The sequence below is a fragment of the Pogona vitticeps genome, chromosome 2 (genome assembly GCF_051106095.1).
Source record: "Pogona vitticeps strain Pit_001003342236 chromosome 2, PviZW2.1, whole genome shotgun sequence".
Taxonomy (NCBI): Eukaryota; Metazoa; Chordata; class Lepidosauria; order Squamata; family Agamidae; genus Pogona; species Pogona vitticeps.
Window position 1 is genome coordinate 171,055,287 of NC_135784.1, and position 14,844 is coordinate 171,070,130.

Here is a 14,844-nt window from a genome sequence, read left to right on the forward strand (position 1 = left end):
TCCTGTTTAGCTGAAGTAAAGACGGGGCCCACCCAAGGCAAGGAACAAATCTGCCAGCGTCCCAATTGCACAGGGGGGAGATTGCCAACTGACACTGTGACACCTCTTTTTCAAGCAGAGTCTGCAAATTCCATTTTGCCTTGCCAGCTGTCTGCATTCAAGAGCTCTGAGCATCACACGCGGAGCAGTTGAGGGGTACTCTCTGCTTCCTCCCTTATTCCTAAATTTTATACCATCTTTGCTTGATGAAGAGTTCCACAGAAAAGTTATTACTCAACCGAGAACTTGGCTTATAACCCCCGCTTCCCCTTTCTTCGTCTCATACACATAGGTTTTGCTGAATAGGCAAACAAAATTTATTAGTGCAGCTGGCCAAACATTCCAACTTCTAAAAACGTTTTTCTCCTTGGCTATCTGGAGGTACTTCTGAACTTCTTCAAGCAAATAGCCAACTGAATGCTTGAAAATAAGCATAACCTTAGATTCACTCAACCTCGGTCATCGTAAAAGGCAGGCTAAAACAGCTATCAGCAGGTGTGACACTATTTGGAGCGCTGAGCTCAGACTGAGAAAAACCTCTAGGCATATGTTATTGTGCGCTGTCATACTGTTTATATGAGTTATGGTAATCCTATGAGTTACAGGTGTCCAAAAGGACCTATCCTTAACAACACTGTACAAGTCTTGCACCCTAAAGGCCACAGCTTCCTTTACTGAGTTGACCTCTGACTCATCATCAGGATGGGTGGTTCCTCATGAGGTGCCTTTTGGCAATCTTGCTCTGAGTATTCAGTGGGGACCAAACCAACTGGAGGGAAAGCATATTGTAATTGTAAGGAATAACTCATAGGAAAATGTCAGGATCTCTGGTTCGGTACTCATACTTGGGGGCAGGATTACACTCCCCACCTCACTCGGAAATATTCACTGAAAGGACAGAAGAATATCATTTAATTAACAGGAAAACTTTCCTGTAATAACCAATACCAGCCCTGCTGGCTCAGTCTGTCAGATGGCCAACCAAATGCATTCAAGTTTCCTTACTGCTACCCTCCAGCAACTGATATCCCGAGGTATATTGCCCCTGAACAGGGAGGTTGTACATGGCTTAGTAGCTGCTGGCAAAACTACTCCCTAACTCCAGCTGAGGAGCAGCCCAATGAACCTAGCAAATGAGAAGGAGGTGTGCTTCAGCAGCTGGCAAAGCTCTTGCATGGAAGTCCTATACACTGCTAGAATGGGGGCCCTCCAAGGACTCTTCCCAAATAATTTTAGCCCTGAGGCTGAAAACATTCCCCAGTGCTACCCTATTTGCCTTTTAAAGCCACTTAGCAAGCTGAGCCTTATGTTACAGCAATTAGAGAAGGTTTTGAAAGCTCTGCTTTAATTGGCTGACTTAGGCTACTTCACTGTTAGCCAGAACAGTACAGTCTAGAATACCCAACCCTAAAATGGCTATGATTGCCTTCTCTTGCAGAATGAGAAGGTGATCCATTGTCAGGGAAGATCATCAGGATCAGCAATTGTCTTTTTTTTTGGGGGGGGGGAATGCTGTTAAATCTGTTAAATTTCAAGGAATCTGTTTTTCCCCCTGAAACGCTGCTGTTGACCAACACAGAAGCAACCCTAAAAGATGAGCGAGTGCTGGTTTTGTCTTTAGAAATGAATGCATACATGGCAAAACAACGTGATCAATATGAAGGCTGGCAGGGGGTATGTTTAAATTCTTCTCTTTTTTTCCTATAGGACATGTGTTCACTCCCAGACATACAAACCTGTCTGTGGCGAACACAGGGCTGCTGGTGTGCACGGGCATAGGAGAGCCAGACGCATCTGTGCAAGCCACTCGGACCTCTTGCCGATGCGGCTGCAAAGAGCTGGGAGCATCTTGCCAGGGCACGGCCTCCCTGCAGTCTTGCAGCTCTGGGGGAACAGAAGGGTGGGGAAAATACTTGGGGTTAGTCAAATCACAACCAAGACAGGCTGACCTGCTCATAGAGAACAAGTCCCAGACCCTGGGATCACATGCAATAGATCTTCACAAGATCGCCTTTAAGCTGAATCTCCTTAAGCTGGATCCCTGTTGCCTAAGGATAGTCTACGCTGCCATCAAGAGAGCAAAAGAGCAGGACCAGAAAGTTGACTCTAGGATGGCATAGATCTTGGGCATGTCTTAGGAAGTGGGGTCCTGCTTAAAGTGGACTTGGACACTATCTTACCCCAAAGCCCTTCTCTGGGTACCCTCTTTATTCAAGCTTCATCATTTATTACAACACACTCTTCATTTTCATTAATGGTGCTTCGATTAAAGAATGCCCCAGGTTTTGTTCCTTCAAACCCTGCCCTTTTCTCTTGAATCCATCTGCATAATATGCCACCCACAGGGGTGAAGCATAAATCCCTTGGAGATAGGGCCCTCTGGCTATAGGTGCTAGTCTCTTGCCTGGGACACCTCCTCCTGCTCCCTGGGAAAGGTATACCTCCCTCCATCCCAGCCACTCACCACATGACTTCTCTGTGCTGGCTCCTGGTAGCAGGTATCCGTCATTGTTTTCGGGAGTCTCATAGCCATGCTTCCTGACTGGTGGATACAGTGGACTGGTTGGCGAAACAGAACCAGAGTGGGGAGACCCCGAATACCCTGAGCCGTAAGGAGAGATGCAAGGCTTGACTGGGGCTCTGCCGTAGACATAGGATGCGACCGGAGGGTAGGCAGGGCCATAGCGATTGTAAGCAAATGTCTCAGCATTCTCTTCTGCCAGATTTGGCCTCTGGTGGATTGGGTAACCATGGCCTAAGTGCGCTGCCATCATCTTGGGCTCACAGTTCAAAGTGTGATGTTGCCCATGGGGCATATGGTGGTGCCCATAGGCAGCTGGCATTAGAAGAGGCACAGGCTGTCCCCCCCGGTGGAGGGGATGATGAAGCAGAGATGGCCTTGCATTCTCCACTCCCCATAGATCCGGTTCCCGATCTAGACGTAGGTTGTAGAAAGAAGCCATGGGCAGCCTTGTCTCCTCATGAGCTGCCTTTTGGCAATCTTGACATGGACATAAGAAAGTCGGGGGGTCCTCCAGGATCAGCAGCTCCTCATGCTCCCTCCTCATGGGATTGTGAGGGGGCAGTGATTCATGGCTAAAGGGGTAGGAGTGGGGCTGAATGCCCTCAGAAAAGGAGCGAAACACCCGCCGTTTTTCCTCATAACCTTCAGGATGCGGATGGGTGTGCCCACCATTATAGACTGGCTGTCGCCGTTCCAGAGTCCCATCAGGTCTACAATAGGCCACATTGGGAGGCCGCTCAGGGCTGTGGGAGCGGTAACCGAGGCGACAGGAACAATGGCGGGCCAGGCTTGAACGGTGAGTTTGGTATGAATAAGGAATTCCGGGCTGGCTTATGTCTGAAAGCTCATCTTCTAGGATGGCAGTTTCTCTCTCTTTCGTGGAAGAAGGGGAAACATTATGAGAGATACTCCCTTCACTTGGCTGCCGAGGCTGGACACCAAATCCACCCAAGAGCCTGTCCAGTTCTTCCTTCTCAGCAGCTGTAGGCTGTGGCCTGGAAGGCGGCGTGCTATCATCTGCCTTTTCCGTCAGCATGGAGGAGTGCCCTGAGTCACTGCTGATGGACAATAGGCGCCCGCCTTGTTGTGGAGGGGACTCAGGACTGCTGGGGCTGCCATTGGTGGAGGAGCAATTACTCAACTCTCCTTTCTTCTTGATCCTGGCATAAAGACTTCCATCAAGAGGGCCCCGCGTGTGCAATACATCTACAAAAGAAAAAAAAAGGGGGCATTGTTCAAGGTTGGACACTGGGAAGACAGAGCAGGGCAGAGCAACCGAAACTCATATGTGTGTTCTGGAATCTCCTCATTGTACAGCTAGTACACCCAAGGGCATATATCTCTGTGGTTGGGATATCAGCAATGAAATGTTTCTTACTCACACCTTACGCTTTAATAGAGGCGTGACTAACTTCTAAATTTTTTAAAACCATTCTATACTCTAGTCTAGACAGTAGCCTGGGAATCATGGAAGTATGTCCATGGGATGGGAATCTCCAGCAAACAATGGATCTAAGGGAGGCCCTACTCATTCTCCAATTCAGGCCTTTGTAAGATCTATGAAGGCTACAAAGAGTGGCTGTCGTTGTTCCCTACATTTCTCCTGCAACTGTCTGAGGGAAAATATCATGTCACTGTTGGATCTATTATATTCCATAATATAATTATTATAATATTATTATTATATTATATATTAATATTGTAACATTATATATAATATAATAATTATATTATATATTCTATAATATAATAATAATTATATTATATATTATATTCCAAAATAAACATGGCACCATCTTACATAGAGAACTGCAATATGGGGAATTATTTGTATTGGAACCAACAGCTACTGCTTCAATTCCTGGAACAATTTTAAATCCAGTTTTTCAAAGAACAGTTGTTTATTATTGGACAAGATAAGGAATGGGTAAATACTGTATATCAAAGCAATTTTGAAAAAGTTGACAGGGTGCTTGACATACATGGAGAGGAACAAAGTGGTGGAGTCTGGCTTGTAAGGATGTTTGTTGGCCATGAAAGTTCTCACAGTAGTTGAAGAACATGTTCTGGATGCTCTTAAGATCCTGTTGTCTTTATCCTATGGTTGGATATGGACATTTGTATTTGTGAGGAACTGAAAGTGGCTTGAAAGAGAATTCAACTGTTCGTAGTGTTTATTCAAACTGGACTTTTACCCCAGAGAACTAGGGTTTGCAGATTGATTCAGGGTGGGGAAAGAACTACTGCAAAACACATTCAGAAGCACCAGTGAGACAGAAGACCATGGGCAGTGGTGTCTCTCTTTTTTAAAATATTCATTTTCAACTATCATCTCCAATACATTCTCTCTCCAGCCATATACGTAATGGTTTAAAGTGGGGTTTCAACAGTGGGACACAGAGATAATCATGGTGGTACAAAGGGTTTTTTTAACAAAATGTTATGGAATTCAACAAAACTGACTCCTAATAATGCTCTTGCAACTTCTGATGTATCTGTGCTTTACAGTTAACACAATGGTAACATTAATATTCAAGAGAATGCATAAGAATTTTCAATAGTAATGGAATTATTGTTTTATTGTGATGGAGATTATGGCACTGTTCCAGGGGACAATGCAACATAGGGGCACTACAATTGTTAGGTCCTTAAAACTTATCACAGTAACAACCATATCTGGCGGGGTGGTTGGGTGGGTGGGTAACTATGTTAGCTGGTCCATGTAGCAATGACTGCAGTGTTAGGTACTCCACTAAAGTTGGCTCAAGAAAGGAAACCACTTCTTTCCATCTGCAGGCTGTTAATGACAGGACATTTTGGAGGTTATGAATTTACAAGCTCCTTATAAGTTGGAAATGACTTGACAGTAAATAGCAACACAGCTGTGTTAGTCTGTTGTAGCAAAAACGGCAGTCGTACAGCCCCTTAAAGACTACCTTTTTATTGACACGAGCTTTCATGTACTCCAGGCCACCTGCATCGGAAGATGTGGGCTGGGATCCAAAAAGCTTATAGCACTAGATATTGTTAGTTTTCAAGTTGCCCCAAGATCTGTGGTTATAGTAACGCTACGTTGATAAACAGATAAATCTCTTTTTCAAAAACCTGAGCTTTTGATTTCTATTATGGTAGGACTAATACCCTTCGATAGCAGGATTTGTGTGATAAGATATGAAAGGCTGAGTCTGTATGCTGACATTTATTTAGGCCTAATCCAGAAAAGGGCTGGTGATCCCTTGGTCCTTGGCCAAGAACACATTTCCTTCCATGCGTGTATGTTTATCTATACATATACACATAACCCTATTGCACATCCCTGCATTAATCTGACCCCACTCGGTTCCATCTCTAAAATTTATAGGTCTCTTTCTCTATACAAACCTCATTCAAAAACAATTCCTCCTTTCTCCAGATACCAGATTTTACTGGGAAGAAGGAGGGAATTTTACTCCATCCTGTTGGGACTTTTTTTTCTGGTATCTGACTCAGACATGCCTCAAGTATTAAATGACTCCAGTCGGTATTTTATTTATTTTAGTTCTTTAAAGAGTTTACTTTAAGGGGACATTAGGAGGAAACTGTAATCAGGGTGGACTGAGCACAAACCAGCTGTTGGAGTTACTGCTCCTGGGAGCAAAAAAAGCCACTGTGCTCCAGAGGTGTGTCTGCTGGGAGGAAAAATTCCTCTGTGTGTGTGTGTGTGTGTGTGTGTGTGTGTGTGTGTGTGTGTGTGTGTGTGTGTGCGCGTGCGTGCATCACTACCACTACCCCATTTTTTTAAAAAAAATCAAGGGACCTGGACATTTTCCTTTCCTTTCCCTTCTTCTTTGTTTACTAGCACATCGAAACAGAGGCCTCTGCTACAGTACATCCCAATCTGCCAGTTAAACTATAACACAGCACAGACTTGGAAGAGGCCTCAGCCAACATCTGAAAGGGGTCAACACCCAACAGCAGGAATCTGTCTAAAGCAATTTAATAAAAAATGAAATAAAATCCAAACAGTGGCCAATTGTACATACAAGCTTGCTTACCTCTCTCTCTCTTCTCCCCATCTCTCTTGCTTGTGCTTTTAAAAACCCATAATTATGTGGCATGATAACCAACATTCCACACCATTCCACTAAAATCTCAGTACCCTAACACTGAATGTCAAACTAAGCATTAAGACAAATTAGTACAGTGTTTCCTACTATTCAGCCATTTCCACCACCAGACTTGCAAATTACCGTAAGCCCATGTTTGCCTTCTATTGACCAATCATAAAAGCTAGCACACTTAGGACAAGACAAATGGGAGAGGAAAAGAATGTGCTGTATTTTTCCATTGCCCAGTGATTGTGTTTATGCTCAATCAAGCAACCTTTACAAAAAGACATGATAAATGTGTAACTTGCTTTAATTCTTAAATGCAGGATTGAAACATATCTCCAGGTACTTTGCATAAGTTGCTGTTTCTGTTCATAAAAGGCAACACATTTGAAGCCCTGGCTTCTGAACAACTAAGCTTACTAAAATCCCATTCTACAGCATTCCTTCTGCTGTTTCAGTAGGCATCAACCAGTTTCAAATTCATTTTTGCAGCCTTAAGAACTAGAAACTTGAGAAGTTTCTCAGGATGCCAGTTTCTGCATTCAGCACCAAATGGGTCTTTTTCCCTTGCTGGGTTTATCCCCAATCAAGCAACAGAACAGAATGGAGTAACAAGGATCTAAGTCCTATGAAGGGACTCTGAGAAAACCTTCCTGGGATTGGACTTTATTTATTTACCTTCCAGGCTGTCCTCGTGATGTATGTTGAAGTTCTCGTAGGAGTCCCAGCGCACTACAGGATCAGAGATACTGTAGTCCACGGCAATGGCAGCATTGTTTCTGTAAGTCTCCCGGCCTGTGAGAGGAAATGAAGATAACCACAGAAAATCAGTAGGAGAAAGAATATATCTGCTCTGCTACAATCCTTTCTAATTTTTCATTTTAATTCTAATTTAATAACATGCTTCTACTGTATTTTCACATGTCAAACCAGGAAACTGATAGTAGCACATCAGCCTTTGGATATCAGTGAGGTGGGGTTCTATGTATTTCAGTATTACTGGTTGTTCTGTAAGACCACCAGCCCAGGGTCCAGCATTGTCAGGCAGCTGCTATTGGCCTGAACCATCCCCTTTCCCTACCATGAGGACTCATTGCTCACTCTATCAGACTGACCCGAAGATCCAGCTGCAGCCACCCAGCCTTGCGCTTCTTGTGCTTCTTCCAGAGCTGGAGCCCAGGCTAATATGGTTGGGTGCCTGTCATTTTAATTTCCTCCAGTGGCTCTAAGGCTCTGACAAAGCACTGATCCTGAGTAGCACGGCATCAGAGGCACCGGGGGAGAATTAAGGAGGCAGGCTGCACTTCAACTAGCCAGCTAAACCAGCTTCTTCTTTTCTTGGTGCTGCTGCACGAACTACAAGCCACCATGGAATGACTAGAAAATCAATCAAACCGTGAACCAGTTTGGTTGTTGGTTTGTGCCCTGTGGGAGTGGGGGCTTACCATCTCTAGTTGTGCCACTGTGCCACCACCATGCTGCTGGGCCAGTGTGGAAGGTGGATTAGATCTATCAGTTCCTCCTTCAATATTGGTGACGCATTTATACCTGACTTTATGTGGCACTGAAGGTGGCTTATGCAGACTTCCCAGGTAGTATCCCAACTAAATCAAGTCATGCGCACACACACACACACATATACAAATTCTACGGAGAGCTGCATTCCTGTCACTGTCAAGATTCAGCATGTACTACAGCAACTGAGTTTCAATAGCTTCCTCTTATGATGGATAGAAAAGGAAGGAAGGAAGGAAGGAAGGAAGGAAGGAAGGAAGGAAGGAAGGAAGGAAGGAAGGAAGGAAGGAAGGAAGGAAGGGGGTTTTATGAGCCCTTTGGTTACCCATATCCCACCTTACACACTAACCTGATCCAGTCCTGCTTAGATTCAGAAAGGTTGCTGCCTTCTGTGCTTGCCCGCCACATCATGCCCTCCCCCTTAGGTTTTGAGAACTAAGGGAACAGTTTTTTGAAAATAGAACTACAGTACTTACATTTCTCCCCAATTCCCACCCAGCTACCCACCTTTGATTTTCTCTGGGCTGGAGGAGAAGACAAATTCCACGCTTGCTTCGAAGGGGAAGCGTTCATCTGGGAAGGGAAAACAGAGGTGAAGAGGTCAAGCCCCTGTGAAACACTGCCTGCCTCAGAAATAGATCATGAAGAGACGGCATCACAGCCTACGATTCGAGAGTTTCGAGAGTTAGGTGTCTCCTCTCACCTCTCCAGGCTTCATCCAGCTCATCTTTGCTGAACCAAAGTTGGGTGGTGTGGATGGTGCAAGTGTGGAATTGGACACGGAAAACAACATCCCGCTCAGCTCCTTGGAGTTGCTTATGGTAGCATTTCACCTGGGCGGAAGAAGAGGAAATAGATAAGAAGAGTTGTTAGAGGGGACAGCTTCTGTCTTAGTGAGAATGTGCGCTTCTACCACTACCCTGCTCCACTCACACATAATGGATCGGAGCCCGGACAATCAGGGACCTGATAGTGTAGGAATCAACCAGAAAACCATTGTGGGCCTTAAAAATGTAACTTTTCTCATATCTGGCAAGAACAGACACAGTCAGACTCTAACTCATTTTAACCTACAGATTTTATGCATATCGCCATGTCTTTGCTTCAGATTAAAAAAAAAAACAATGGGAGGAAGAATTTTTCTCAGTTAAAGAGATTATATCATTGTTCTGTGTAATAAAGTTGCTTTTGACTTCATAACTTCCAAAAGGTCCTATCATTATCAGCTCTGCTTAGGTCTGGCAGTTGAACAGCTGTGGCTTCTGTAATTGACTCAAACTGGTAATCTGTGGTATCTGTAAATCTCTCCCCCAACACCACATTGCATAAATCAGTGTTTTTTTCTGTCAATTCTCTTCACTGACCAGATCAGCACATCATAGTATGGGTAATCATGGCCCCAGGCTCTAAAGAATCCAATATCAAATATTTTACACTGATTTTTTAAATCTGAATTTTAAAATTTTATTAAAGAATATATAGCACACGTAAGAACTATAAAAATAAAACACATACATGCACAAAATAACTATTCAGTTACCCATCAGTGCCTCCTGGGACCATTCAGAAATACGTTAAATCAGTTTTTAAATTATGGTACCCGTTCCTAAACTGCATTGAATTTTACGCAGGGTTCTGAAAGATTAAACACGTCTGCTTTTTTTTAAAAAAAAATTATATATTTATTTAATATACTGCACCCATTAGAGCAATGCATTATGCTAGATGGTTTACAACATACTAAAAACGCAACAGCACTAAAATTATAAATAAAAACAATCAAGCAATACAAAACTACATAGTCTGTCTGTCTGTCTCTCTATCAGATGAAACTTACTTTGGACAATCAAACTGAAAGAGAGTTCGGCTGAAAACCCTTTACATGCTTAACTGGAAGGAAGTCCTGTTGAGCTCAGTTCTAACTGGCCAGGCCATGCATAGCATTGTGTTTTAAAACCTCCAGCATTGGTATCTTTTTCAAACTCCTGTGAAGTGCTGAGCCGGCTAATTACAGATAAGAGCTTTGTAATGGCATTGCCAATGGCTTGGCAAAGGAGACACTGCTACCCAGGGTAATGTACACAAACACCCTCTCTTGGCTCCATTGCACCCCATTATAGTCATTTTCAGTCAAAGAAACACTGTATATTTTTTCACACTGACTATAAAAACACACAATTCCTGCTAACCACCAGTAAAAGAGAGTCTAACATGGACAGTACAAACAGCAGCACTTTTAATTCTCTGGAAATATCAGGCATGTAAGGCAGATGACTTAAGCAATTATTTTTTCTTTAAAAAAACCCACAGAATTACCATCATGGAATAATACTTTTTTTAAAAAAAGGGATGCAAAATCCTTTATTGTTTGGGTTGTTGTGGCATAATGAGCTACCTCAATAAGGATTCCCCAAGCCTTGAGAGATTCCTCCAGTATTAAACAAAAAGACTGTAAGTCCCTCCCTGCTATCCTGCTTTTGAAGGATCAAATGCAGTTATTCCCATCTGACCACACAGCGAAGTTCCACATGTTAATATGTGATCCAGCATGAAGGGCAACGTGATAATTCCATTGGTCTAAAATTCTGTACCTTCACTGCCCATAGTCACTTGCACATGAGGCAAGACCACAAAAAAATATAATGTGATGATGTCTTACTATGTGCTGTAGGTTGATGTTATCCCAAATATTTATGTTTTGTTCCCAGAAAAAAAGGAGGAGGAAAGAGGAGTGTGGGGAGAGAGAATGTCTGTCTGTCTGTCTGTCTGTCTCTCTCTCTCTCTCTCTCTCTCTCTCTCTCTGTGTTGTGTGTGTGTGTGTGTGTGTGTGTGTGTGTGTGTGTGTGAGAGAGAGAGAGAGAGAGAGAGAGAGAGAGAGAGAGATCTTTGTCTCTTGAAACATTGCTGGACCTGAGTGGCCAGCAGTACTCACCATGACATCTCCCTTCAAAAGTAAGGCTGGCTCCAGGGTGATGCAGATCTTCTGAGTCCCACCTGAACCATGGAGGCTGCTACAAGACACAGAGGAACAAAAGCAAAGCTGAGGTCTTAGTCACAAAGAGATGCTACTGAATGTCAGGGTGTTTTCCCAACTGAGAATAAACTCATGCTTACTAGATTCCAGAGGTGTAGACCAGCTGCATGGATTGGTAAATCTTCAGGAAAGGTTGGTAACCTAGCAGAAGAAAAATGAGTTAAGTAGCACAGGCTGGAAAAAACGCTACAGTTCTACAGTGGAACCAGGACTTTGAGAAGGCACTTTTTCCGCAAAGTTCTATGGTGGAAACAGAACTTAAGAGAAGATGATTTTGGACTACACTTCCAGGATCCCTTAGTCAGCGTGACCTTCAACCATTCTGCCTGGAAGAATCTGAGGAGAGGTAATCTGAAAAAAGCAACTTTTCTGAGCTTTTAGTTGGTTACCAAGACATCTCTTTCCCCACCAAGGATGAAAGACGCAAGTACATACACGAGCAATGTGCAAGATCAGACACATGTTTTGGACACACGCATAGGTCGTGCACCCACAAGGAGAAGGGGTGAGGAGGACAGATTCTCCAGTTATGGCTCTACAGCCTTGTGCCCCTGAGAAGGCCAGAAGAGCACTTGTGCCGTCCTCCGAGTCACAGAGCCCAGTGACAGAAAGCGGATGTGCTGAAGGGATATTGGTAGAAATAGACCAGGAGGAAGTGATACCACAGAAACTGGCAGAAGTGTGTCTGGTGGATGAAGGAGGGGAGGAGTTAGATTTAATATTGTGGGAGGAGATAAAAGGGGAGGAAAACGCACGCGTATTCAATTTGACAACGGACGGGGAGTTGGGACGAACCATAAGTCGCGGGGTGCAGACTCAACCCATGCGAGACTATGGAGAGGCGACCGGGATCCTGAAGGACTTTCCAAATCTACAAATAGGAGGAAGATTGTTGCCTGATCCAACACTAGCCGGTACAAAGGGACGTGGGTTTGACCCTCTACAATGGACGGTGGTCGTCTACCCCCAAAACCATCCTGGGGGACAGAGGGTGATCCGTCTTGGTCCCTCTTTTCTACAGAAACCACCCGAGGGGGACTGGGCTCGGCACCCGTGTTGTGGGACGGTCTCCGCGGTGCGGAGTACCCCTCTGAGACCTCTGACAGACAAGGAGTGTTTTGGCCCGGCTCCCTTTTGAGAGAAAGCAGAACAAATCCCGAAGTCAGAGTTAAGAAGTATAAAGTTTTACCAGAAATAAGTTTATTGGACCCGTTTGACACTGTTGAACTTAATACTGTTACAAATCAAGAAGTTAATATTGAAAACTCAGAACAGCCTCCAGTCCTTTTTCCCGCCTTTACGACGAGCGCCATCCACCCCCCCGACTGCAGAAGAACTTCGTTACAGACCCTTACCTCCTCCAGCCTCAAAGGTTGGAATAGCAGGAAGCAGGACATGATGCAGAAAGAGCGTGTTGCTGTTCATCTTGATTGTGCCTGAGAGGAGCCCGCTGAAATACTGGATGTACCTGTCCACAGGGAGAAAGCAGAGATGCTTTTAGGTACTCCCCTAGGTAATATATACAGATATACTCAAAATTATTCCACCCCCCCATTGCAAATCAGGTTTATAGTCAACATTTACAGTCTTTCAGCAATTTGCAATGAACAAATCAAACAAAAGTGACTGAAATAGCTCAGCACAACCAATGCGTCAAGTGGTTTCTCCAAATTCAACAGAAAATGCAACTTTAAATGAATTCTGTTGTCTTATAATTATTCAACCCTTTCATGGCAAGCATCTTAAGTACTTAGAAGAGCACCCTTTTGCAGTTATGACCTGCTGCAAACAAGATGCATAGGCCAGGCCCCAGTTTCTGGCACTATTCCTGTGGAATCTTCTTAGCCCATTCCTCATGACCAATGGCCTCCGGTTGAATAATATGCTTGGGTTTGCGTACGGCAACTGACTTCTTCAAATCCCACCAGAGATTTTCTAGGGGATCCAAGTCAGGTGACTGTGATGCCAACCGCAGAATCTTCCAGGACTTCTGCAGCCAAGCCTGAGGGGAATTTGAGCCATGTTTCAGATCAGTGTCCTGTTGGAAGGTCCAATGATGCCCAAGCTTCAGCTTCCTCACAGACGTCAAGACACTTTCTCCTAGGATTTCCTGATAATTCAATGAATCCTTCTCGCCTTCCAGACACTGCAAGTTTCCAGTGCCACAAAATGCAAAGCAACCTGGGAGACCGAAGGCAAGAGGGATGCCCCATTCGCTGGAGAGCCATCCCTCCCCCACAACAAGAATAAGGAGGAGAGTCCCCAGCCAGCACCAGAACCTGTGGCAGAAGCTCAGCCAGGGACAGAAACAGAGGAGTTGACTGAGAACTTGCAGGGTGTGACAATGAGAGAGGTCCAGGAGGAAAAGGCGGGAAAAGAGAGAGGAAGAAGAGGGTGGAGTTTGAGGCAGGAACAGGGGAGGTAAAAAGGAAGGGGGGGCAGTTGCCACCAGACTGGGAATGGGTGTGGATGAGGATCCCTGGACGGGATTATGGGAGAGGATGAGAGTGCCTAAAGAGGATGAGAGTCCCTAAAGAGTGCCTAAAGAGGAGGCAGATTACACAAGAAGAAGGGAGAAAAGAGAAGGAAAGAGTATAGAGAGAAAGAAAGAAAGGAAAAAGAGGCTAGAATGGAGAATAAGAGATGTGAGGAAGAAGAACTACTGGGAGGATCAAGACCCCAAGGGACGAACCCTGTGGAATAGCAATCGGGATGACGAGACTGTGTCCTTCCTGAAAGGTTCGACGGGGCAGACCGTGAAAGATTGGGTCCCTTCTGATTTACCAGGCCCATGGAAGAACATTCATGGAAACCCGTTAATGGGTTAGAAGATTGGAGACCCCTTCCAGACCCATTGGCAGAAGGAGAAAAGACTCATAATCATGTCGCAGACACTTGTTTATTGTTAAATGCACCAATAAATCTTTCACCTGTTTTGAAGCAACAAAAATCTACTGATTCCTTTGAACTGAAAGAGAAGCCTAAAGCCAAACCCTCACACAGCCCCAGAGCATCACCGATCCACCACCCTGCTTAACTGTAGGCAGAGTGTTCTTTTCAGCATATGCTTCATTCTTCTTCCTTGAGACATAACGCTGATCCATGGGGCCAAAAAGTTCCAGCTTTGTTTCACCGCTCTACAGAACAGAATCCCAAAACTTCTGTGGCTTATTTATATGATTTTGAGCATATTGGAACCAACGGTTTTTGTGCTTTTGGGTCTCTAGTAGTGTACATCTTGGAATTCTGGTATGGAAACCTTCTGTGTTTAGTGTGCGCCTTACTGTGCAAACTGAAACCTCAGTGCGAGTTGCCACCAAGTTTTGCTGCAGGGCTTCTGCAGTCACTCAAGGGTTTTTCTCAACCTGCCTTCTCAGAAATCTGACTGTAGCCATTGAGAGCTTCCTTTTTCTGTCTCGCCCAGGTAGTATGTAACCACTGTCCCTTTAACTTTGAAGTTGCAAACTATGCTTCCAACGGTGTCTCTAGGAACATTCAGTGCCTTTGCTATCTTTTTGTATCCTGTTCCTTGCTTATGAAGGGTGATGATCTCTTCTCTTAACTTTCTGAACCATTCTTTTGACTGAGCCATATTTCTAGCATGTAGTCAAATGTGAGACTCACCAAACCCCTAGCCGGTC

The 14,844-nt window shown here is 44.4% G+C and overlaps 1 protein-coding gene across 7 annotated transcripts in view; it reads right to left on the reverse strand.

Moving 5' to 3' along the window:
- The window catches only part of TNS2 (tensin 2), a 158,943-nt gene that overhangs the window by 15,640 nt on the left and 128,459 nt on the right, over positions 1-14,844 (reverse strand). For all 7 annotated transcript variants that reach the window (XM_072991230.2, XM_072991233.2, XM_072991231.2 and 4 more), the window contains 8 exons: positions 12,559-12,671; positions 11,284-11,344; positions 11,102-11,180; positions 8,873-9,002; positions 8,677-8,742; positions 7,333-7,449; positions 2,504-3,769; positions 1,776-1,923 (listed from right to left, as the gene is read on the reverse strand). In XM_072991230.2, the coding sequence (XP_072847331.2) occupies positions 1,776-1,923; positions 2,504-3,769; positions 7,333-7,449; positions 8,677-8,742; positions 8,873-9,002; positions 11,102-11,180; positions 11,284-11,344; positions 12,559-12,671 (1,980 nt within the window). The remainder of the gene's footprint in view (positions 1-1,775; positions 1,924-2,503; positions 3,770-7,332; positions 7,450-8,676; positions 8,743-8,872; positions 9,003-11,101; positions 11,181-11,283; positions 11,345-12,558; positions 12,672-14,844) is intronic.